The 22485-nt window shown below is 36.6% G+C and overlaps 1 protein-coding gene across 1 annotated transcript in view; it reads left to right on the forward strand.

Annotated features, from left to right (window-relative positions):
* ERBB4 (erb-b2 receptor tyrosine kinase 4) overlaps positions 1 to 22065 on the forward strand; it is a gene marked incomplete at its 5' end in the record, with an annotated part of 720994 nt that extends 698929 nt beyond the window's left edge. The window contains 3 exons of the mRNA XM_023510372.1: positions 17687 to 17734; positions 18537 to 18834; positions 21620 to 22065. Coding sequence (XP_023366140.1) covers positions 17687 to 17734; positions 18537 to 18834; positions 21620 to 22065 — 792 coding nt within the window. The remainder of the gene's footprint in view (positions 1 to 17686; positions 17735 to 18536; positions 18835 to 21619) is intronic.
* Positions 22066 to 22485: the final 420 nt, after the last annotated feature.

Below are 22485 nucleotides of genomic sequence, written 5' to 3' on the forward strand. Positions count from 1 at the left end.
CCGCTCCCCCCTTCACTGCTTCTCACTAGTTCCTGAGCGGTGCCGCTCCTCCCCCCTTCACTGCTTCTCACTAGTTCCTGAGCGGTGCCGCTCCTCCCCCCTTCACTGCTTCTCACTAGTTCCTGAGCGGTGCCGCTCCTCCCTTCACTGCTTCTCACTAGTTCCTGAGCGGTGCCGCTCTCCCACCTTCTCTGGTTCTCACTCTCCTTCTACTTCCACAGCTGAGTCCCTTCTTTCATTCCTCCAACAGCAAAAATAATTCTCCGTAAGACTTTGTGGATTTGGTAAATGAGATAGTGCAAGCAGGACTGGAGGACTAGGTTGAAGGGTCCTATCACGGAGGACAGATACCGCTCCCTAATCCTTTCTTTTTCTCCCTTTCACAGCTCTTTTACTTCACAGATTGATCGGGACTCCCAAATTTCCCATCTCTTTTATGCCACATAGTTTTCCTTCTCATCTGAAGCCTTGATATTCAACTCTTAGTTAATTGATCCACTACCCAAACACTTAACCAGGAATAAAAAAAATTAATAACAAAGACAGCTGTCTCTCAAGAGGTTTTTTCAGTCAAGTAGTAATAACAAGTGATATCAAGTGTTCTATTTTATTATAATTTAGAGGTTAAATGGGGGGGCCCAGAAGATTCTACTCTCTCTTTTGCATAGAAGCAAGGCTGTTAATAGTGGATGAGGAGAAAAGGATATCTTAGGACACTTAAAAAGACTGGTTAAAGCTTGGGGAAAATGCTGTGGTAAGGCATGGGAACAAGAAGGGCCAGTAAATCTGAGGACTCACCAGCAGTGTAGAAAACATAGCTTTTTTTTTAAGCACCTATGAAGATTGTTCAGTAACACCAAGGGTACTAGGAGCAAGGGAGAGGGAAAAAAATCAGGCATGAAGAGTAGGAGAAAGGGAGGGACAGGAAGAGATTTGACAAAGGATGCATAATTACAGATAAGAGGAATAAATTGTGGTATTCTACACCATCATAGGACACTATAATTAGCAATACATAGTTTTGAATAGGTAGAAAGAGGATATTGAATGTTCCTAACACAAAGAAATGATCAATGTTTGACATCATGGATATGCTAATTACTCTGATCTGATGATCACTATACATTATATGTATCAAAACATTGCAACTTACACTATGAACATATTCAATTATTATTTGTCAATTTAAAAATTATTTAATTCATCAATTTTATAAGGTGAAATTTTAGCCAAGGAACAGAAAGAGTTGAGAACTAGTAGGGCAATTGCAAAAGGAATGTAAAAGCTGAAGGAACTAAAGGTTCTATTGAAGATCAATGATTATCATTAGTCATGGGGTCTAGGTAAGTTCTTTATTTTTATACATCATCTAACTACCTAATTATATATAATCATGCAAATATCAACATTATGTATTGACTATCAATTGACCATTCTGCTAGCTTCTTTACAGACATTCTTATAAAATACATTACTAACCAAAAGGAGAGAGAATCCTTTCACCATTTTAAGCTAAGGAAAATGGGACCTAAAGAGGTTGAATGGCATGTGACATAGGTATCGAGTGACATAGGAGGCAAGCCCATGTCTGGTTTACCTCAAAACGTGCTGAGGTTCGGCACCTGTGGCTCAAAAGGCTAAGGTGCCAGCCACATACACCTGAGCTGGCAGGTTCGAATCCAGCCTGGGCCTGCCAAACAACAATGACTGCTGCAACCAAAAATAAATAAATAAATAACCAGGGCATTGTGGTGGGCGCCTGTAATCCCAGCTACTTGGGAAGTGGAGGCAGGAGACTCACTTGAGCCCAGGAGTTGGAGGTTGCTGTGAGCTGTGACGCCACAGCACTCTACCCAGGGTGAGAGCTTGAGGCTCTGTCTCAAAACAAACAAACAAACAACAACAACAAAAAAAGTGTGCTGAGAAACTAAAGGTCAAGGAATTAATTGAGGCCCATATGAAAGGAAGAGTAAATGATTTGTTCAAAGAAAGGAAATCAGGGCTGCGCCTGTGGCTCAGTGGGTAGGGCGCCAGTCCCATATACTGAGGGTGGTGGGTTCAAACCCAGCCCCTGCCAAACTGCAACAAAAAAATAGCTGGGTGTTGTGGTGGGTGCCTGTAGTCCCAGTTACTTGGGAGGCTGAGGCAAGAGAATCGCCTAAGCCCAGGAGTTGGAGGTTGCTTTGAATGGCATTCTACCGAGGGCGATAAAGTGAGACTGTCTCTACAAAAAAAAAAAAAAAAAAATAAAAAAAAAAAAAAAAAAAGAATCTAGATACATATGTATTGTATTCAGCAGGATTTGTGGTGAAAGGTGTTGGAACTGAGCCAGGAATGACCCAGCAATCTGAGTGACACCAGTGAACAAGAACAGTCTGAGTGCTGGAAAGTACTTCTGAAAGTACTTCCAAGTAAAAGTACTTCACTTCCAAAGAAGTGAAAAAATTTAAAAAACAAAACACACAAAAGCAAAGACAAATAAGCACAAAGATAAGGACTTGTGCTAGAACCACTCACCATGAATCTCTGAAAGAAGAGGGGTTTGGATGAACTTTGAAGAGCTGGGATCTGGAACCTTACAGCATATGAACCTTAGCGCTGAGGCTGAGTTAAATCAGGGAATGGACATTCTTTACTACAGAGGATATTTCAAGAAAGCCTTGTGGATGTGCAGGGTGGCTTCACATATATGCCATGTGGATGTTTGATAAAGAGTAAAATGAAACATTTTCAGAAGTAGTGAAGCTCAGTAGGGACAGAGCCAGGTTTGGTGGAGCTAGACAGTATTGAGAGTAGAGAAAGAGTATATTTAAGGAAAGAATGCAAAAACTAAACTTTCGCTTTTGCAAATTTTATGAAATCTCAAACCTATGTGAACATATGATTTGAGTTCTTCACCCGCTCTTGGAAGGGGAGTGTCATGGATGATTCTGAGGTTCATGTTTCATTGTTTCAAGGTTAATCCATCTCTGGATGGAGATTAGAAACTTATAGGAGGAGTTACTGTCAGGAATTAATATGTCCCTGGTTTCAAAGAGCTTGTTTGGATAGCTTCCTTTGGGGTTTATAGTATTTAGAACCTTGAGCTGAGTGAGTTGTGCCTTGGAAGTTTAAAACAATAACACCAAGCCCTTTATTTATTGCATTTCCTTCTTCTCTTCTTGGGGAAGATGGTCCAACATATTTAAAATTTTACTTTTAGGCTGATAAACGTTTTATGAATGTTCACCTGTGTGTAGTCTTGGGACGAGCTTGTTACTTGTTTTTGCTCTTCTCTTGACCAGAATTTCCAAGCAGGAGAATATGAAGGCATTTCAAAGCAAATAATTCACAGCGTGAGCTTGTGTCAAGCTCTCTTGGAAATACCTTCTTCTCCTGCATAATTGACATTCGGTGCTCTCATATGGCAACAAAGTGAATAAGAATTGTAGAATTGCTTGCAGTATGCAGGTATCACTTCTAATTGCTTTCACCTGAGCTTTTGGTCAATTTTCAGTAAGAATTTAAGGGATCAGTACTAGGAATGATCAAAACGTCCTCTTCTCATTTATGGCTCTTGACAAAGATATCTATGTCTAAATTCGTTCATCCAAACCTGAGCTGCTGGGTATGTTTTTAATACTTAGACTAGTAAAGCTGGGGGAAATAAGAGAGCTAGGTTACTAATGTAATTCTTTGGTTATCTATTTAAGGACCTTATCATTCTAAAAGGTGATACTGATGAATTACATATAGTTTCTAAAAATCTTAGCTATAAGATATAGCTAAGTTTATAACTATAGCTATAGTTATAATGGTAAAAACAGTAATGGTTCCTGAGAGAGACCAGGGTCTCTAATGTTTATGACTTATAGCAAGTAAGACAACCAGACCCTTCTTTGCAAGCATATTCACAAGACCAAGTATAACTATCTTTTTCTTTTTTTGGTCAGAACATAGATATACCTTGGCTTAATAACTTTCTTTAGATATGGTAAATAATACTTGTGCTTGTATATAATAAATGACAAAGTAGCCTAGGAAATATTATAATAGTAGAGGTTTTTCTCATCTCTTTAGTACTTTTTGTTTGTTTATTTGCTAGTCATTGGTAGACTAGCGAGGTCAGAGAATGTGTGGAAAAGTCTAATCTACTGTATTTTCTCCCAGCTTCAAGATATTTATCAAACTTCTTTAAAGTTGCAGATAAAAGGCCAGGTGTAGTGGTTCACGCCTGTAATCCTAGCACTCTGGGAGGCTGAGGCAGGTAGATGGCCTGAGCTTATGGGTTGGAGACCAGCCTAAGCCAGAGCAAGACCCCGTCTCTAAAAATACCCAAGTGTTATGCAGGCACTTGTAGTCCCAGCTACTCAGGAGGGTGAGGCAAGAGAATTGCTTGAGCCCAGGAGTTTGAGTGTGCTATGAGCTATGATGCCACAGCACTCAATCAAGGGCAACTCTTGTCTAAAAGAATAAATAAATAAATAAAGTTTCAGATCTGAGCACTTTTCTCTAATCTCACTACTTTCCAAAATGTATCTTTCTTAAAAATGTTTTTAAAATCTATAAAATGCTTCAGATTTCTGTTAACTAAAAAGGTGACACAGAGTAATTCTGTCTCCCCATACAAGGAATGAGAGTTCAGATATTTCCTACAGCACTGTGTACCTTGCTAAGTGTGTCAGCAATCACAGGGAAGGAAAAATTCAGTTGAAACACCCGTTCAGCACGGAGGACTTCTCCTTGGCCTATTGACAATGCAGAAGCGTGAATTCTGAAACATATCTTATTAGGAATCCGTCTGGATGCTTTCAAATGTTCAGTGGAAGTGATTTAAAAAAAAATCAAGGCCAATACTCTGCAGAGAGGTGAATTTCTAATGTTTTAGTTTAATTGACTCTTTCACCCTCATCATCTAAAGAAAACAAAAATAATAAAGATTTTCAGTTTATTATAATCTCTACTGTTAGGTCATTGAGTTAATTTATTTATTATTGGGTATTTAATATGTACTTTGTCTAAGTGTTGAAATAGCTATAAGAAATCTTGTCTTGATTTACTGTGAACTAAGAAAATCACAGCGTTTATAATTTCCAAAAGTATGTTTTTAAATGACTATAAATGTTTTAATATACATGCAGATGACATTTTCTAAGTTATTTCTCACTATTTTATTTACATTCATAATAGCAATCTTTTTTTAAGGTTGTTTCAAATAAAATTTGTGATAGAAAATCTGCAAAATAACCTCTACCATCCCACAGATAATCATGAAGCTGGTAAGCAAGAAATGTTTACTTATAAAAATAATGTACTTATTTTGTTCATAGCATTTTAGTTGGTTTTGTGCATGTTCAGCTTTATTTTCTTTAACCTACAAGAGAAAAGAAAAACATATTATACATTTATATACCATCTTCTTTTATTCATAGATGTTTGCCATGAACATGAGCTTATAAAACTCAGGAGGCAGGCAGGACAGGCAATATCCTTCCCATTTTACAGATGAGAACACAAAGCTTTGCTAAATACTCATGTATGGCAGCAGAGGCGCTGTGTGCCGGTGCTTGTCTCTCATCAAGCGCTCATCTGCAGCTGTTTCCAGAGACATGCACCCTATAATTTTGATTTAGAATTTCATTGACTTATAACTTTGATTTTTCTATACTATTCATCCATGCTTATCTTAAAAATATTTTTTTGAAAAATTTAAAATACTCTTTCCCCATGTGTCTCTTCTGTGCACCACAGTGTGGAAACATAGGTAGGTGGCAGATACCACCTGTAGAAAAAGGATCCACTTTGCATCAGTCTATAGTTCCTTTATCCACAAGATCTGTCCTCCTTATTGTTCTCATTTAAATATTTATATTATTCAGGAATAAAGCTAAAGCCTGTTTATGTGGGCTTCCAAAGCATTAGGAAATCTGTAGAAGTCTCAAGGGAATGTTACACTAGTGACAAATTCGGAAGTTTGATAGCTGGATGTGAAATGTCCATTGCATTTAGATCATTTGTAAGAATAATTTTTTAAAAAAATTTCCCATTAGAACTACGATTTCAAACAATGTCTTCAGATACAGTAACTAATATTGACAAGAAGAGTGAGCATATTAGATGAGATGTAATATTCCAATACTTGCAGCTCAAATCAATTTCACTCTTTGGTGGAGTAAAATTTGAGTAACGTATAATTTTAAGGATACTAAAACTCTACATTCTTTAAAAAACATCTGATTGACTGGATGGAGTCTCTGAAATTCTCATCAATAGAGCCTTTCTTTGGGTTTATAATATGTTTCTGTTTATCCATCCCTTCATTCAATATAATTTTACTGAACAATCACTATGTCTACTCAACAATCACTATGTTCTTGGCACTGTGCTAGGTGTCAAAATTATAATAGTAAATTAGAGTGAATCTTCTTCCAAATAGACTCAAAGTCTAAGAAAGAAGACATATTAATGAAATAAGTAAGCAATTCAAATATAGTTGATGAATTATTCACATGGGGCACATAATGGGTTCTTGATAAATATTTATTAAATCAATAATTAAATATAATCAGGGTAATGATAATTTTTCATGGAGTCAACCTGCAATCAAAGGAAAGAAGCCACAAAGAGCATTAAGGAAATAACTTATTATTCTTAAATTTGGGCAGAGGCCTGGAGATGAGAGAAGAAATAGCTTATTATAAGATCTGCAGGTAATTTATTTGACTAGAGGTTTATGTGGAGAGAGCAAAGAGGTTGAGTCTAGAGACATCACCAAGGATCATTGTCATCAAAAGCCTTCAGTGCCACAAGAAATTGATTTTATGTAGTCTAAGGACAATAGGCTGTCTTGAAGATTTGGGGGTGGGGGCGATGAAGTGTGAATATTGGATTTGGACTGAAGGGAAAGACTAAAATCAAAGAGATCAGTTAGAAGGTTTTCATAGTACTCTAGCCAAGAATTGACACTATAATTAAGATTACCATGAGTGCCTGTTTCTCCCCAGAAATTTCTAGTTTACTCCTGTTATCCTGGCCTAAGTATTAATAGCACTTTCTCTTACCATCAAAGTTTCTCAGTTGGAATAATAAATCGTGTCACCTCAACCAAAACAAATGGCAATGAGGATGGAGAGAATGGTTGGTTCTGAAGATACTGAGCTATTTGAAAGGGTAGACCTTGGATACTTAGACATGAGGAGTGAGATAAGAGGAGACGTCAAAGATAACACTAAGATATTGGACTTACACAAATAAACATCCATTGATACTCTTCTCCAAGCTAAGACAAGTGAGTCAGGGAGAGGAGACAGTCATTTCAGTTTAGAATGCTGTGAAACAGTCCAGTGGAGATATCAAACCAGCAGTTAATTACATGAATTAGTATTCAATAGTTCAGTGTTACCTGAGGCAGGTCCATCAGGATCTACTAACACCAATCTGAGAAAATTCTCCACATCAACTTATCAGACTATATAGATGCCCTCTGGCTTAGTTAAAGCCACATCCCTGAGGAGAGGATAAGGTCATATAGGAGAGAAAATGTTTCAGTGTGAGATAGTGACCTAGAACTAAACAACTAGAATGAGAGGATAATATGGTATAGTTACATTTTCTGTAGAACAAGACAAAAATAATTCCCCAGTAATCCATTAGGGAAGAGTAAAGAACCATGGGCTTGAAATTGAGAAGTTATATCCTTGGTGAGGAAATATTAAAATCAGACTTCACTTGATCCAGAGGTTCACATGGGCTGCCCTTGACTCAGACAGAATCTTATGATCCCTAGCAGATATTTTTTTCTTCTCCATAGTAAACCATATATGTATATTACATATATATATATATATATATTTTTTTTTTTTAATTAGGACCGTTGGTTTTGCTTGTTGTTAAGTAGCAGTGCCTGGAGAAAAGCTGCTTGCCATCTCTGTTACTGAGGCTAAAAACAGAGAGAGTGTGAATTGGTCATCTTTGGTATTCATGTCAGATTTAAATTAAATTCTCTGGTTTCCGTTTTATTAATTTTTGCTTCCTTCCTTTCTTTTTTAGTAAAATATTAACCATTTTAGAAGTTGACAAAAATTATTACAACCATGATCTTGGCTAATCTAGTTTAACTTTGGCAGCAGGCAGTGTAAACGGAGAGCTAAGAAGCGTTGGGTCATTTTTTATTCTAAGAAATTCCAAAGTGGTTCACAAATAGTTGTAGGAATGCTTTATATATTTTTCTTCTTCCTTTTTATATGCAGCAAAACCAGATTTAGGGTCTTTTTAAGATGGTAAAATCTGCTCAGACTGTGGTCAGCAAGATTCCCCCACGGAGAGCTTTTTCCTCTGGGGGGGCTGCCTTCAGTCTTATATTCATTTTTGCCCAGATCAGTTGTAAATACCAGCCTGTTTCTGTGAAATGTAACCAGTGTTTGCTCTGGGCTGATGGGACAGTCGTGTGCTGTTTGTTCTGTCAGCTGCTGCACCCGAGTATCCACAGTACATTATTCAGATCAGCTCACACGTACCAGCTGTCCTAATTCCAGGTGGACTGTTAGAAATCTTTTTACTTACAGCAACAGCTGTGCCACCTGGTAGCTTAAAGAGCAGTAGTTGGCTGAATAAACCATTGTTACAGATTCACTTTTTATCCGGTAAACAGTTGGCATAAAGTAGCATAACTGAAGATATTTCCAACCTGGTCCACATTGAAATGATAGGATCACTGAAATGCTTTATCTGTATTATGTTAAATTGTTTGCCTGTTGCCAAGACCTATCATCTAAAACACTGAATAAAATCTACATTCCAAAATTAGGTTTCTAAAATTTGCAATTCTATTTCCTATGTTATTTGTTTTCTATCCTGCAGTTCACAACTATACTCTCCGTATTTTTACATTCCCACGCACAGATTGCTCTAAATACTGTCATCGTTATTTTGAATATATAGTAAAACCTTCTCAAGTTGGATTATTGCTAAAGAAAAATTTGACTATTTCATTGTTGCTTTATTATAAAATAAATAAAATAACTGTAACCATTAACAGACATTTCTAAGTGGACCTCTTTTTCTTTTTTTCTCTCTGCTTTTAGGTGCCTATCTTGGCATCTAAGTAGACCGCTTACACCTAGTGTCTTAGTGAACCAGATTCCTTTGCTGTTAACAATATCCAAGTGGGAAAAATGGGAACACTAAAGCAAGCCCACAAATGAGATGATAGCCTTGAAAGGCAATGTGTTCAATTGAGAGGATCAAATAAACCTCCGTTATCTTGTTTTAAGTTATTAATTTTCTTAATTTGTGTATGAATACATACACTAAAGTTGTGCCTAAAATTATGATTTAAGAAAGTCTTTCCCAGCAGTGCAAAAGTAAATATTAATTATATCCAGGCCTAAACTCTGCATTTTAAAATCTAAAGTAATAGCATACAGATTCAGAACATTTGTCGATTTTTTTTTCTCATTGTTAATTCAAACCCGTTCTATAGGTTACTTATTTTTAAAACATTGTTTTTCTAATCCCTAGACATTCTCTAATTATATGCCTAGATACAAAGGTGCACACTACGAGGGTAAAAGTAGATCAACGGGCAAGTGTGTGTATATATATTGATTTTTTAAACTAGCTTTTATAGCTATTATCTTTATATAAAATATTCCTTCTCCATGGAGAGCAACCTGTTTCTGTAAGTATAGTTGTTATTTTAATAAACACTACCTTTTTTTTTGAGACAGAGTCTCACTTTATCACCCTCAGTAGAGTGCTGTAGCATCATAGCTCACAGCAACCTCCAAGTCCTGGGCTTACGTGATTCTCTAACATATTTATGGACAGCTTTGTCTATAGTACTTAGTATTATAAGGGTATTTCTTTTGTTTAATAAACTTATGGCCTATTTAATAAGACAATTTAATATCTGTGTTAAAGGATGGTTAAATTCCCTTTAACAGTATATTAATATGTATTTCAGCTTGGAACAAATGTCATTTTAGTTAAAGGCAAATGCTTTCCACTATATGAAAAAGTAAATACTTTTTAATGAAAAACATTAAGAATGGACCTCTAAAGCAGACCTAAATGCCGATCGGAGGCCGCTAAGCATAATGGAATGTGCACTAGATGGGAACTGAGGAAATCCTGTTTCTAGCACAGTTCCTAACTAGTTGTGTCACCTTAAAAAAATTAACCTCTCAGAGTGTCAGTGTGTCCATCAGTAAAATGAAAACTTCAGATTATAATATAATAAAATGGCATTTCCATTCATCACTATCCAGATACGATTCTGCCTCCCAAGAATATACACTCCTATATTGCATATAGCCTGAGCAACACTTTGTAGATATTTCATGTAGGTAAAAGGAAAGAAAAACTGATTAATGTACTTTGGAAAGATTAATGAGAGAAAACTTTAGAAGAGTTTGCTTTAATGCTAATCATATTTTACAATAGTTAACAAGTAATAGTGTGGGCTTAAGGGAGAATATTTATTTTACATATAATAATTTTACAGTTGGAAGTGACCTTCCCATTACCTGTCCTGTAGCCCTATTTGTCTTTTTAGAGTTAAATAAACTGAAGGCCTAAGAAACTAAGAAATGTTAAAGGTCACATGGTTCAGGAAAAAAATATTTACAAATACCATCATAGAGGTAGGAGGACTTCTTGCAGCCATTTGTCCTGGGTCTGTGAGGTTTTTGTGTTCAAAAATTGCCTGACCTAATGCATTGTGCATGTACTGAGAACCTTCATCAAATATTCTTCATGATGTGGGAATAAAAAAATATTGAAACCGAGACAATTTTAGGATTCACGTGAAGAATCAGTTACACTACTCTAGAATTTGGACAGAGTGAAGTCTTAATGATTTCATTTCTGCTCTTAAAGACAAAGCAATAGACCTAGACGTTCTTAAACAATGTGCAAGAAATCAAAGAAAATAACATATCCTTTCAAACAGAAAATAATTATTAGGAGATCTTTGAGAAATTCCTGCATGTTCCCCTCTTTAGATTTCTAGCTACATGCCTTGACAAGTAGCTGAGTAATAATCGGGAAGTTTCCATTACTACAACATGCTTGTAAAAAAGAAATAGAAAAAGGCAAAAGAGGGGAAAAGTTACCAGAACCGAGCAAAAGAAAGAACTTGCATCAGGATAAAGGGATCAACTCCTTATAATTATTAGTCTCAAGAAAGGCAACAAAATTCTTATTGCTTATCGTGAATGAAGCTGGGGAATGTTGGCATTAATGTAAAAATGTTTCTTTTTGTCCTTTCTTTTGGGACTGTGCTAATAACATTCTCCAACTCCATTATGTAATACTGCTCAGAGTAGCACCTAAAAGCAGAAAGGTGTAAAATGAGGAATTTTAAGCTTCATTTTATTTGACTCATCTACCCATGAATATTTGAAGGAGAAATTTCCTCTTTTTCTATTGATATTTGGAAAGGATATGGGAATTTCTGCCTGGGGATACAACAGCTTACTTACCGCCAGTCAAGCAGGAAGAGGTAGTTATTGGCTAAGCCTTGTACTAGGAGCAATAAATCCATAAGCAAGAGTGCGATCATGAAAAATCTTTGTGCTCTCCAGTTTAAACCTATCCCTTCCTACGTTAGGGCTGACTGTGCTCTTGGCAAAGCAGGTGTGTGTGTGTGTGTGTGTGTGTGTGTGTGTAGATATTATGAGTATAGATATAATATCTAATTTTAGATTAGTAAGAAAGGACTTTTTGAAAAGAATGAAGTGTGTGTGTGTGTGTGTACTGTTAACTCAATACTCTAGTTGAAGTTTCCTATTTTAAGTTAAGGTTCTTGTAACAAATTTGAGTGCAAATAAGCTGGGAAAGGGAGTACTGTAAAGCATTATCAGCATTTTATACCCAAGACAGTTGCACCTCAAATGCCTCTTTAAGATTACTTTTTCACTAAAACTAGAAAGAGAAATCATGAGACTAGATAAGAATTAAAGTATGGTGCAGAGGAAGAGAGAGGGCAAAGATGGGAAAGAATAGACATACAGGCTAATGTCAAAAATGTGTGTGCATGTGACATAATGCAAGGGTAATAGAATAAGGAATTTCACAGATAGCCAACAATGGCTGTGAGCACCTGGGCAGATCTATTAACTTCTCTGACAGTTTTCTCATCTGTAAAATGGGAGTTATGATTTTTAATAAAGATACTTACCTTGCAAGGTTGTAGTAATAAACCCGAAATAGTTCAGGTTCAACAAGGTAGGCCCATGATCTATGTTAGTTTCCCTTCCTACTTTCCAATTTGTCTAAGAGTAGTCACATGTTCAGCTATGAAAAGGAATACATAGTATAATTAATTAGACATTGCACTGAAGAAAAGTAGCTATTAATGTTTATAAAAGGTACTATTTCCATATACTTCATAAATTCTGTATTGGCTTTCATTCCTGTTTACTAATATCCTTCATGGCTCCCTTCTATTAAATGTATTTTTAGTAATTGAGTTGATGAGACATAAAAGAAAAATTAAAGTTGCCAAGGTTAGTGAAAAGTAGATAAAGAGCCTAAGCCAATATCCTTTCAACTGGATCATAAGGTCATTATTATATTGTGTTTGTGGACATGTTTGTGTGTGTAAAAGAGTTTCTTCAGAAAATCAGTGCCCCATATAGCTAAACCAAATAGATAAATGATAAAACAGTAAATAGTAAATTAGGACAGCACCTGTGACTCAGTGGGTAGGGCTCTGCTCCCATATGCCGACTGTGGTGGGTTTGAACCTGGCACTGGCCAAACTGCAACAAAAAGTAGCCGGGTGCTGTGGTGGGTACCTATAGTCCCAGCTACTCGGGAGGCAGAGGCAAGAGAATTGCCTAAGCCCAAGAGCTGGAGGTTGCTGTGAGCTGTGAAGCCACAGCACTCTACCAAGGGTGATAAAGTCAGACTCTGTCTCTAAACAAAAAAAATAAACAGAAAAATTAAATAGTGAATTAATAAATCACGTATAGGTAGATAAAAGCCATGATGTGTCATTATGTGTTTCATACACACACACACACACATATATAAATTTCAGTCTGTTGCTGAAATGTCAATAAGCTGACACCAATCTTTACTGGGTTTTGGCACATAGGGACACATTTATTTTCTTCTGGTTTTCTTATGAAAAGGAAGGCTCTAAATCTAAAAGTCCCAAACCACTGGAATGTTACCTCAATTGTGAGAGGGATACAGAGGTACAGCCATGCTTGAGGAATTGGCTGTAATGCAAAATATATTCCCTGTCCACTCATATGTGACCTATGAAAGTGTGATGCCTATCAAAGTGGAGAGCATATATGTTAATGCAGATAAAAGGTTGAAAATCCCTAGTGGTTACTATGTAGAAGTGTCAAGATAATGAATTAGTGTTGAGGAATTAGCAATGTCCAGGGCAGCGCCCAGGACTGGCTCAGTGGGTAGGGCGCCGGCCCCATATATCAAGGGTGGTAGGTTAGAACCTGGACCTGGCCAAACTGCAACAAAAAAATAGCCTGGCATTGTGGTAGGCACCTATAGTCCTAGCTACTCGGGAGGCTGAGGCAAGAGAATTGCCTAAGCCCAGGAGCTGGAGGTTGCTGTGAGCTGTGATGCCACAGCATTCTACGGAGGACAATAAAGCTAGATTCTGTCTCTAAAAAAAGAAAAAAGAAAAGAATTAGCAATGTCTTACAGAGACATATTCTACTTTAGTTTAAAAGATTTAGAGTATTTCTTGACACTAGAAAGTATAATCCTATAGTTACTGTTGTGACCAATAATTATTTAAAGATTAAAAAAACCCTCTCTCAATAAGCACATGTTTAATTTAGACAGAAGTGAGGCATTTAAGCATGTATTTTTGGCTTCCTAAGAAAATAGATTTCTATAATTACTCTGAAAAATATGACATGACACAGTCTATCCAATTAGCAATTTAAAATTTCACAAGAACAATATTAAACAATACCAATATAAGCAATACTGTGCATGTAATGAGACAAAAGTTCAACTGTTTATTGTCCAACTAAAAAATAAATGTTAGGGTATGATATATTTAAAAGTGCATTTAACACTATATTTGATTCATTTGCTGACCCTTGCCCTCCTCTGTAACTTCTGGCATCGGAGTTCAAGTTAATCATACAATGTCCCTGCGATATGGCCGTAGAATTAAACTCTTTTCTACCCATTGCCCTTACAAATCCTCTCACCAGGAACAAACTCCAAATCACCTGCCAGTTCATAACCCTCCACTTTCCATCTCTGCTCTGCTGACAGTAAACCAGCAGCTAATTGAACAGAATGCACCCAGTGCGTCTTCCTAAAGATCCACCACGCTGGACTTTGATGGACAGCAGGAAGTGGCATGATGAAAAAACAAAAGCTTTTTAACTGAGAGCACCGCTTTGTTCTGCTTAGAACTTTAAGGTCACTACAGCTCATTTTGACTGCCGTGAGGATCTTAATTTTTACTCAACCAATTTACTTGCAGCTGTCATTCTTTCCAATATTAAAAGTTCAGCTCTGTAAGTATGGGGAATTGAGGGAGAGAAAAATGCGGAGAGCTTGTTACAAACTAAAAACAGCAAAAACAAGTGAAATCTGGCTTGGCTCTGAAGTACAAAAAGTTATTTTCAAAGCTTATAAATTATGACATAGTGATTAACATGTAATTTAAATATATTTAAACAACAATTATATCACATTTCCAGCCCAGCTAATTGGCCTCACAGATGTTCCCTTGGAGCTGCATTGCCCTTCCAGGGGGAAATGAATGAGGTGCTTTTTATCATGGAAAATAGATAAAAAAGCAAACTGAGAAAATGGAAACAGAAACATAAAAAGCAGCCAGTACCCCTAAAAACAATGAATGCAAAAGGGTTTTTGCTTCACAGTTTTTCCATTTTCATGCTGAAAACAAGGAAGAGCATGAAGACGCTGCTATTACTGTGATGCTGTTTGGCTGGATGTGCAGAGAGAGTTGGCAGGTTGCTGACTGAAAGACTTGACAAAGCAGGGACAGTGGATGCATTCTAATAGGGCATGGCCTGGCTGCACGTCTTGGAACAGACTAACTACAAGTCCAGTTATTTTTAATATAATGCCTTTACAATTAAAGGTATTCTAGTCCAGATAATGAACATGTGTAGCAAACTATTTCCTGATGAAGAATGACTTGTGAATTATTCTTTTGATCGTCTGGCCCTCAAGTTTTAAAAAAAGCAACCAATACTAGCTCCTTAGATGAACATTCTAGTAGAACATGACCCAGTGCAGCTACTCCTACGAGGTAAGGGGTCAAAGGGACACTGGTAATTGTAAATATTTTGGAATAACTTCCCTTATAATATATAATCACTGCATTGAAATAAATTCACTCTAGCCTATTCCACTCTTTCCTTTTCTCCTCATCAACTCACTGACTAATGTTTGATAGTACAGTGTAATTTTGGGGGTTTTTTTGAGATGGAGTCTCACTATGTTGCCCTCAGCAGAGTACTGTGCTGTTACATCTCATACAACCTCCAACTCTTGAGCTCAAGTGATTCTTTTACCTCAGCCTCCTAGGTAGCTGGAACTACAGGCGCCTGCCACATCTCCTGGTTGTATTTTATTGTTGTGGTGGTCGCCATTGTTGTTTGGCAGGCACAGGCCATGTTCAAACCTGCCAGCCCTGGTGTATGTGGCCAAAGCCCTATCTGCAGAGCTACAGGCACTGAGCCAGTACAGTGTAAATTTTAAAAGGCCACTATCCAAGTCTTTCCTAGTGCATTGTGGGTTCTTCACCATCTACCACAATGCCTGTGATTCACTGTAGGGAGTTCCTGATTATTTGTTAAGTAACTTGTTCAAATAATTGGTGTTTAGTGATAAGGCTAAGGCCATTGTAATTTGGCAAAGTTCCACCAGGCAGTTGCCATAGCTTTTGTGCCATCCTTCTGTTTCACAGCTCAATGGACTGTATGAAAAATACTTCCTCAAATTTTATGAGTATTTGATCTCAGCATTTCTAAAAGAGAGCAAAATATGCCTGTGTGTAAGATGATTAAAGAACAGGTAAACATTTAAAAGAGCCTGTTTGATAAGTGGCTTTGGCATCTTGATTGCTTGACTTTACAAATTCAATTTAGTAGATGTGAAATTTACATGTGATAGAGCTTCTACTTTTATATAATAGTGCATAACTTACAAAGTTCAGTAATATTTTATCTTTCTTTATCTTCACTAAGAATAAAGTAGAGAGGCCAAGAATGAAAATAAGTGTTTGTGATGTTTGATGATTGACCAAACTCATACTACTTGTAATTGGAACTGGAGCCCAGGGCTTCTAACAGGTCCCAAAACAATTGCCGTACAACACTCCCTCCTATGCATCGCATATTAAATATGTCTATAAATTTCTATTTTTATTATCTTTGATTTGTTATTAGCTATGTTATTAGAGAAGAAAATAGATCAGTATTTTCTATACCATCATAGTTAAGAAGTTAAGAGGTAAACTCACTCTTTGAACTTGTCCCTTGATTAGTCAAGACTAAGTTAGTTAGGGAAACTACATTATCCAGTTGTAATAGCTTTACATTAAATAGTTCATCTCCATGGGAACATTTTCTTCTTAGATTGCTTTATGAATTTCTAAATTATGTAAACATTCACTTGGAATAATATTTAGCTGTGTTTTATATAAAAATGTAGACATCTTAGAGGTTTATTCCAGTCATCTCTGCTCACTTAATGCTAGAATGTAAAGAATGCAAGCTTCATAGCATCAGCTATTTGGTCTGCATTATTCATTATCCCCAGTGCCTAGAAAAGTGCCTGGCAAATAGTCAGTAGCTTCTCAAGAAATATGTTTAATACATTTTTTATTAAGAAGCAAAGTTGGTATTCACACAACCCTTTCTCTGCACCCTAAGGAATGTTGTCCTTAATATTTTATCATATTTTTATATACATTTTCACTTAGTCGATAGGATGGAGCATTAAGCTATAAAAAATACGAATGTCTTTTTTTATTTGTTTCTTTAACTGAAATCTAATTTTGAGTGATTCTAAATACATACAAGGAACTGAAGGCATGTTTCCAGGAAAGAAAGTGATTTTCCAAATTTTCTCCTGTTTCTTTACTTAAAAAAAAATAAGACTGAAGATAAAATAGCATGTACCTTTTTATAAAGAAAGGCCAAGAAGTTGACCCCTTGCTGAAGTAGTGAAAATAAGTGTAGCTTAATAGAAAAAATTATTCTAGACAAATTGAAATCTACTTCTGTCTCCTGCTAGACACATTTCTTCTTATAAGAAAAAAGGTAATACTATAGTTATGTGGCCATTTCTCTTCTTCAACATGTAAAGAAAGAAACATTTTCATTTTCATTTACAATTAAAGTTCATTATTTACCACTTTTCCTTTCCTTAAGGTTAAACAGAAGAATGGTTATTGTTGACTTAGTTTTTAATCTGTTGAAAAAGTTTACATTTTCTGTATGATTTTTTTTTTCAGGGACTGAATTAAACTATTTAGTGTCCTCAAAACATACAGATAAATTTGCTTGCAGTCAGAATGCTCACAATTTGATCGTCCAGAACACTTCACTGTTGTGCACGTTCTCCCCTGTGGTTCATACAACTTGTGGCTTTTCTTTTCTTTTCTTTTTTAAGTTTTTTCATTCATGTTGCCTCTTATTATATCCATCATTCCATTTTTCTTTCCTATTAGAGTGAAATTGGACACAGCCCTCCTCCTGCCTACACCCCCATGTCGGGAGTAAGTATTTCACAATCAACCTTCATCTTTTAGGCTTTTTGGTCTTGGCTTACCATGTTTCCTCTCTCTTGTCTCTGCATAATTTTTTTCATTTTGCCTTTGCCAACAGTGAGTTTAGAATTTGCTGTAGATTGTGTAGCTGACTTGGTAGATGTGTCTTATCTCAGTTGATAATCAAAAGTGGAGATATCGGGCATCAAAAGTAGCTTGCAATTGTTATCTGAAGGATTTCTGTGGGTTCATAGATTACGTTTCTTGGTGGAGGAAGGTTACCTTTACTGCTGTCATTATAGGTCATGTACTAAAAGTTGGAATCTCAGTGATGATTCTCTATTCAGGTACTTGAGACTTAGACTAATAGTAACCATGGATTCGGAGGCAGTTAGACAGCAGCACCATTCAAAGTGGATCAATGTACTTCTATTCTTAAAGACAACTGTCAACAGTTAGTGACACTGCCATTTATCATAAGAATTCACTGAGAAATTTATATTAAAATGGGCAATTGTGGAAAAATGATATCAACTTTTTTTAAATTAAGTCATGCTTTTGTTGATTAGCAAAATTAAAATATATATTTCTGAAATATTTTCTCATAATTTACCTTTTAAGAAAAATTGAAATTTTTGGTGTTTCTAGTCTGAAACTCAAATTCATTAGCCACTAGAGAAAGAAAAAGTGAATAACTACTATGATTATTCTCTGAACGACTAATTTTGATATGTTTTGGGTTATTACCATTTATCTTTTACAACTACTCATGACGACAGCTTCTCTGCACCTGTGTTTCTTCCGTTAACAGAACCAGTTTGTGTACCGAGATGGGGGTTTTGCTGCAGAACAAGGAGGGACCGTGCCCTACCGAGCCCCGACCAGCACAATCCCAGAAGCTCCAGTTGCTCAGGGGGCTACAGCTGAGATTTTCGATGACACCTGCTGTAACGGCACCCTCCGCAAGCCAGTGGCACCCCGTGTCCCAGAGGACAGTAGCACCCAGAGGTACAGTGCTGACCCTACAGTGTTTGCCCCTGAGCGGAGCCCGCGAGGAGAGCTGGATGAAGAAGGTTACATGACTCCTATGCGAGACAAGCCCAAACAAGGTACACACTGAGTAATACTCACCGTCTGAAGTTCACTTCCATCAGGATAAACAAAGTATAGAATAGCAACTGCTAACCAGCTGGACTGTATTACATTTGTGGTCCAGAAAAAGCCTTAGGCTACTGCTCCTTGCACTATGGTTCCAGAATCAGCAGAATTCACATTAGTGAGGTGCTTTTTAGAAATCACAAACTTAGGCACCACCTGAATAGGATTCCAGATTTTAATGAGATCCCCGGGTGCTCTGTATACACAATCAAGCTTGAAAAGTAGTGATGTGAACACTTCTTTTTTGGAATATTTGAATGAAGTAGCGTATCACAAGACATCAGACCCGTTGTTTATTGGGCTTCATTGTGGAAATCATAAAACCTGATATCATTGGTAAAAGTGTCTGATGCTTTTAATGGCACCCATACAGAATACGGTTGATTCATTAAATAGTGCCACTTTCTAGTTTATTACAGGGAATTATGAAATTTTATATGACATTCTTCAATAATTAAAGTTTGACCCTAAATATACTTAAAAGCATGCCCCCAAGTCTCAAAAATAATAGCTTTTGGTTTCACAAAGCACAAGAATGATTTTGTAAAGAGGAGAAATGTTTAACATCCAAATCAAATAGTATTTTAATTTTGGAAAAAACAATGTTTTTCCTTCTAAGCTGACAGCATCACAAAACAATGAAGATGGATGATTATTATTAAAAAATTCAGATCATACCACTCAGAGTCCTCAGTGTCAGCAGTAAACTGTATTTTAAAATTCTGTATTAGAGCCTATTATCTCCTTTTCTATATAGTTGTTTTCAATCCTATAAAACAATATAGAGATCCCCTAGTACATACTGTAAATAACCTATTAAAATATCATCTTTATACACATACATAAAACTTATAATGGAACAAAGCGAAGGATGTTGATAATAGCTCAGGAGTGACACAAATGTAGGTTCTGTGAAGATCTGGGAGATTCCTCCTAAAGCAGAATCTTCTCTGGAAAGATTGTCACCTCCGCCATAAAATTATTTCTCTTCATACAACTTTATAACTTCACGGGTATACAAGTTTGCATCAGGGTAATAGATAAGTAAATTGAATGGAGAAAAGTTAACAGCAAGTCAATGTATCTAGTTACATTGTAGTATTCTCAGACTTTTATCTCTGAATACTGAGATCTATTTCTATCTCTGGAAAGATATTTCTGGAAGGTTTTTAAAATGAATCCAGTCTTCAGAGAGTATAGAGTTTTGGTAGGGACATTCCCACACTTTCAATTAAGAAGTTTTAGGAATCTACCAAGAAAGATCAAATCAAGTTCTTTCACGTATTTCTCAACTTAAAGCTTGTTACTAGGAGTAAAATTCACCCTACTCCTTTTAGATATAATAATAAAAATAGAGCAGTAGAACAAGAAGATTAATTAGTAGTAGTTAGAAGACCTGAATTCTAGTCAAATCCAAATTGTACTCTGCGTACAACATTTAATATCAATTTTTATGTTTATGAAGATGGAGAAGGAAGCTTGTATTTCCTTTTTCACAGAATGGTAAGGATGAAATGATAATGTCTTTTAAATTACTGAACTATAGTTCTTACATATGATACTGGAATATTCATTACTTATATATATCCAGGGAAAAATAACCTTGGTTGATGGGATTTTTTTCCATATATTGGGCTAAGTATAAGGAATAGAAAGTTTGTTTCATAATGGTGGCATCTCAACAGAGAACTGTGCTCTCTTTAGCCTGGCTCTAAGATAGCAATAGTTAGGTTTTTGTGTTTGTACCAAAAGAGAAGACAAAAAGAGGGTCAATAATGTAAATCTGTAGACATATACATTATCTCTACACATACAGATTACGTATTTGTAGAGGCAGAATTAAGGTTAAAGAAAATAACATTAAGTTTCAACATTACTGCTTTTTAATTTCAGTTCAATACCTATAGAAGATGGATTATAATAGTGTAGGTATTGGCCTAAAATTGCTCCATATAAGATAGGCACAAATTGATTGGTTTCAATGTACAAAACAGCTATTTCATGAGGTTCAAACTTAGAGTTTGCTATTTTGTGATTATGATTGGCCCATGGAAATAAACGTTATACTTGTTATCAAGCAGAAGCATGTGTGATATAAAGCTAATTGTCTAGAGGCATATAGATATCTGTCAGATTTGTTTCAGTAGTTGAATTGTTTCCTCAGATGTTTCCTTTCCCGTGTGTAATGCCTATCTGTAAAGTGTATCTGATGAAATCCCTGTTACCTATTGGAATTTCTAGCAAACAACATAGACCAAAAAAACACTATTCTTTTACTTCATCTATTCATCTTGGCATGGAATTAAGTGATAGACCCTTTGGTTTTCCATTATTCTTTATAAAAACTCTCATTTCTCTACAATTAAAGACCATTTAACCCTGAAAGGTAGTCTTGTTTGTTAGAGAAATTACTGACTTTTAGAAAGCAAAGACATTTAAGCAACTGGCCCAATCAATATGCAGATGAGACAAGAGCATTTAGAAGGAAAAAAACAATCTGGGAGATAGGAATTCTGATCTTGACCTTGTTGGTGCCTTGTCTTGTCATTAACATAATTTTGGTGGCACTTACTCTTTTATTCATATGGCATTAGTAATCCACAAATAGTTATGAGAATTCATGACAACAAATCTGTGGCTTTCTTGTTCTATACAAGGAAGGTAACCATTGTATATCATCATTGATTAACACTTTCCAGAAAGTAGATGTTAGCTGGTATTTTTGTATTCCTTCAGAATACCTAAATCCTGTGGAAGAGAACCCTTTTGTTTCCCGAAGAAAAAACGGAGACCTTCAAGCTTTGGATAATCCTGAGTATCACAATGCTTCCAATGGTCCACCCAAGGCAGAGGATGAGTACGTGAATGAGCCCCTGTACCTCAACACCTTCGCCAGCACCTTGGGAAATGCTGAGTACCTGAAGAACAACGTACTGTCCGTGCCAGAGAAGGCCAAGAAAGCATTTGACAACCCCGACTACTGGAATCACAGCCTGCCCCCTCGGAGCACCCTCCAGCACCCAGACTACCTGCAGGAGTACAGCACAAAATACTTTTATAAACAGAACGGACGGATCCGGCCTATTGTGGCAGAGAATCCTGAATACCTCTCCGAGTTCTCTCTGAAGCCAGGCACTGTGCTGCCTCCTCCACCCTATAGACACCGGAATACTGTGGTGTAAGCTCAGCTGTGGTTTCCAAGTGGAGAGACACGCCCGACCCAATTTCCCCACCCCTCTCTTTCTCTGGTGGTCTTCCTTCTATCCCTAAGGCCAGTGGTTTTGACTCTTCTGGGAGGAAGCTATAGAGACGCAATGATAGTCACGTGCTTATATAACTTGAACTTTAGGAGGAAAGACTGGAAGAGAAAGACAGGAGGAGCCATTGTTTCTTCATTTCTCTGCATAGGGTTGTCGGGAGAACGAAACAGCTAGAGAAGGACAGAAAATATAAGGCAATAGTACCTGCTGTCAAACCAGTTCTCACCTTCTCCTTTTTCCTTTCTTTCTTGTTTCTTTATTCCTCTTTTTGTTCTTTTAAATGCAGATGATTGAAACACCCATGATATCTGTTCCTATCTGCGGGAACCGATGTGTGCGTAT

The sequence above is a fragment of the Otolemur garnettii genome, unplaced genomic scaffold, assembly GCF_000181295.1.
Source record: "Otolemur garnettii isolate 467f Iridium unplaced genomic scaffold, OtoGar3 scaffold00013, whole genome shotgun sequence".
NCBI classification, from domain to species: domain Eukaryota; kingdom Metazoa; phylum Chordata; class Mammalia; order Primates; family Galagidae; genus Otolemur; species Otolemur garnettii.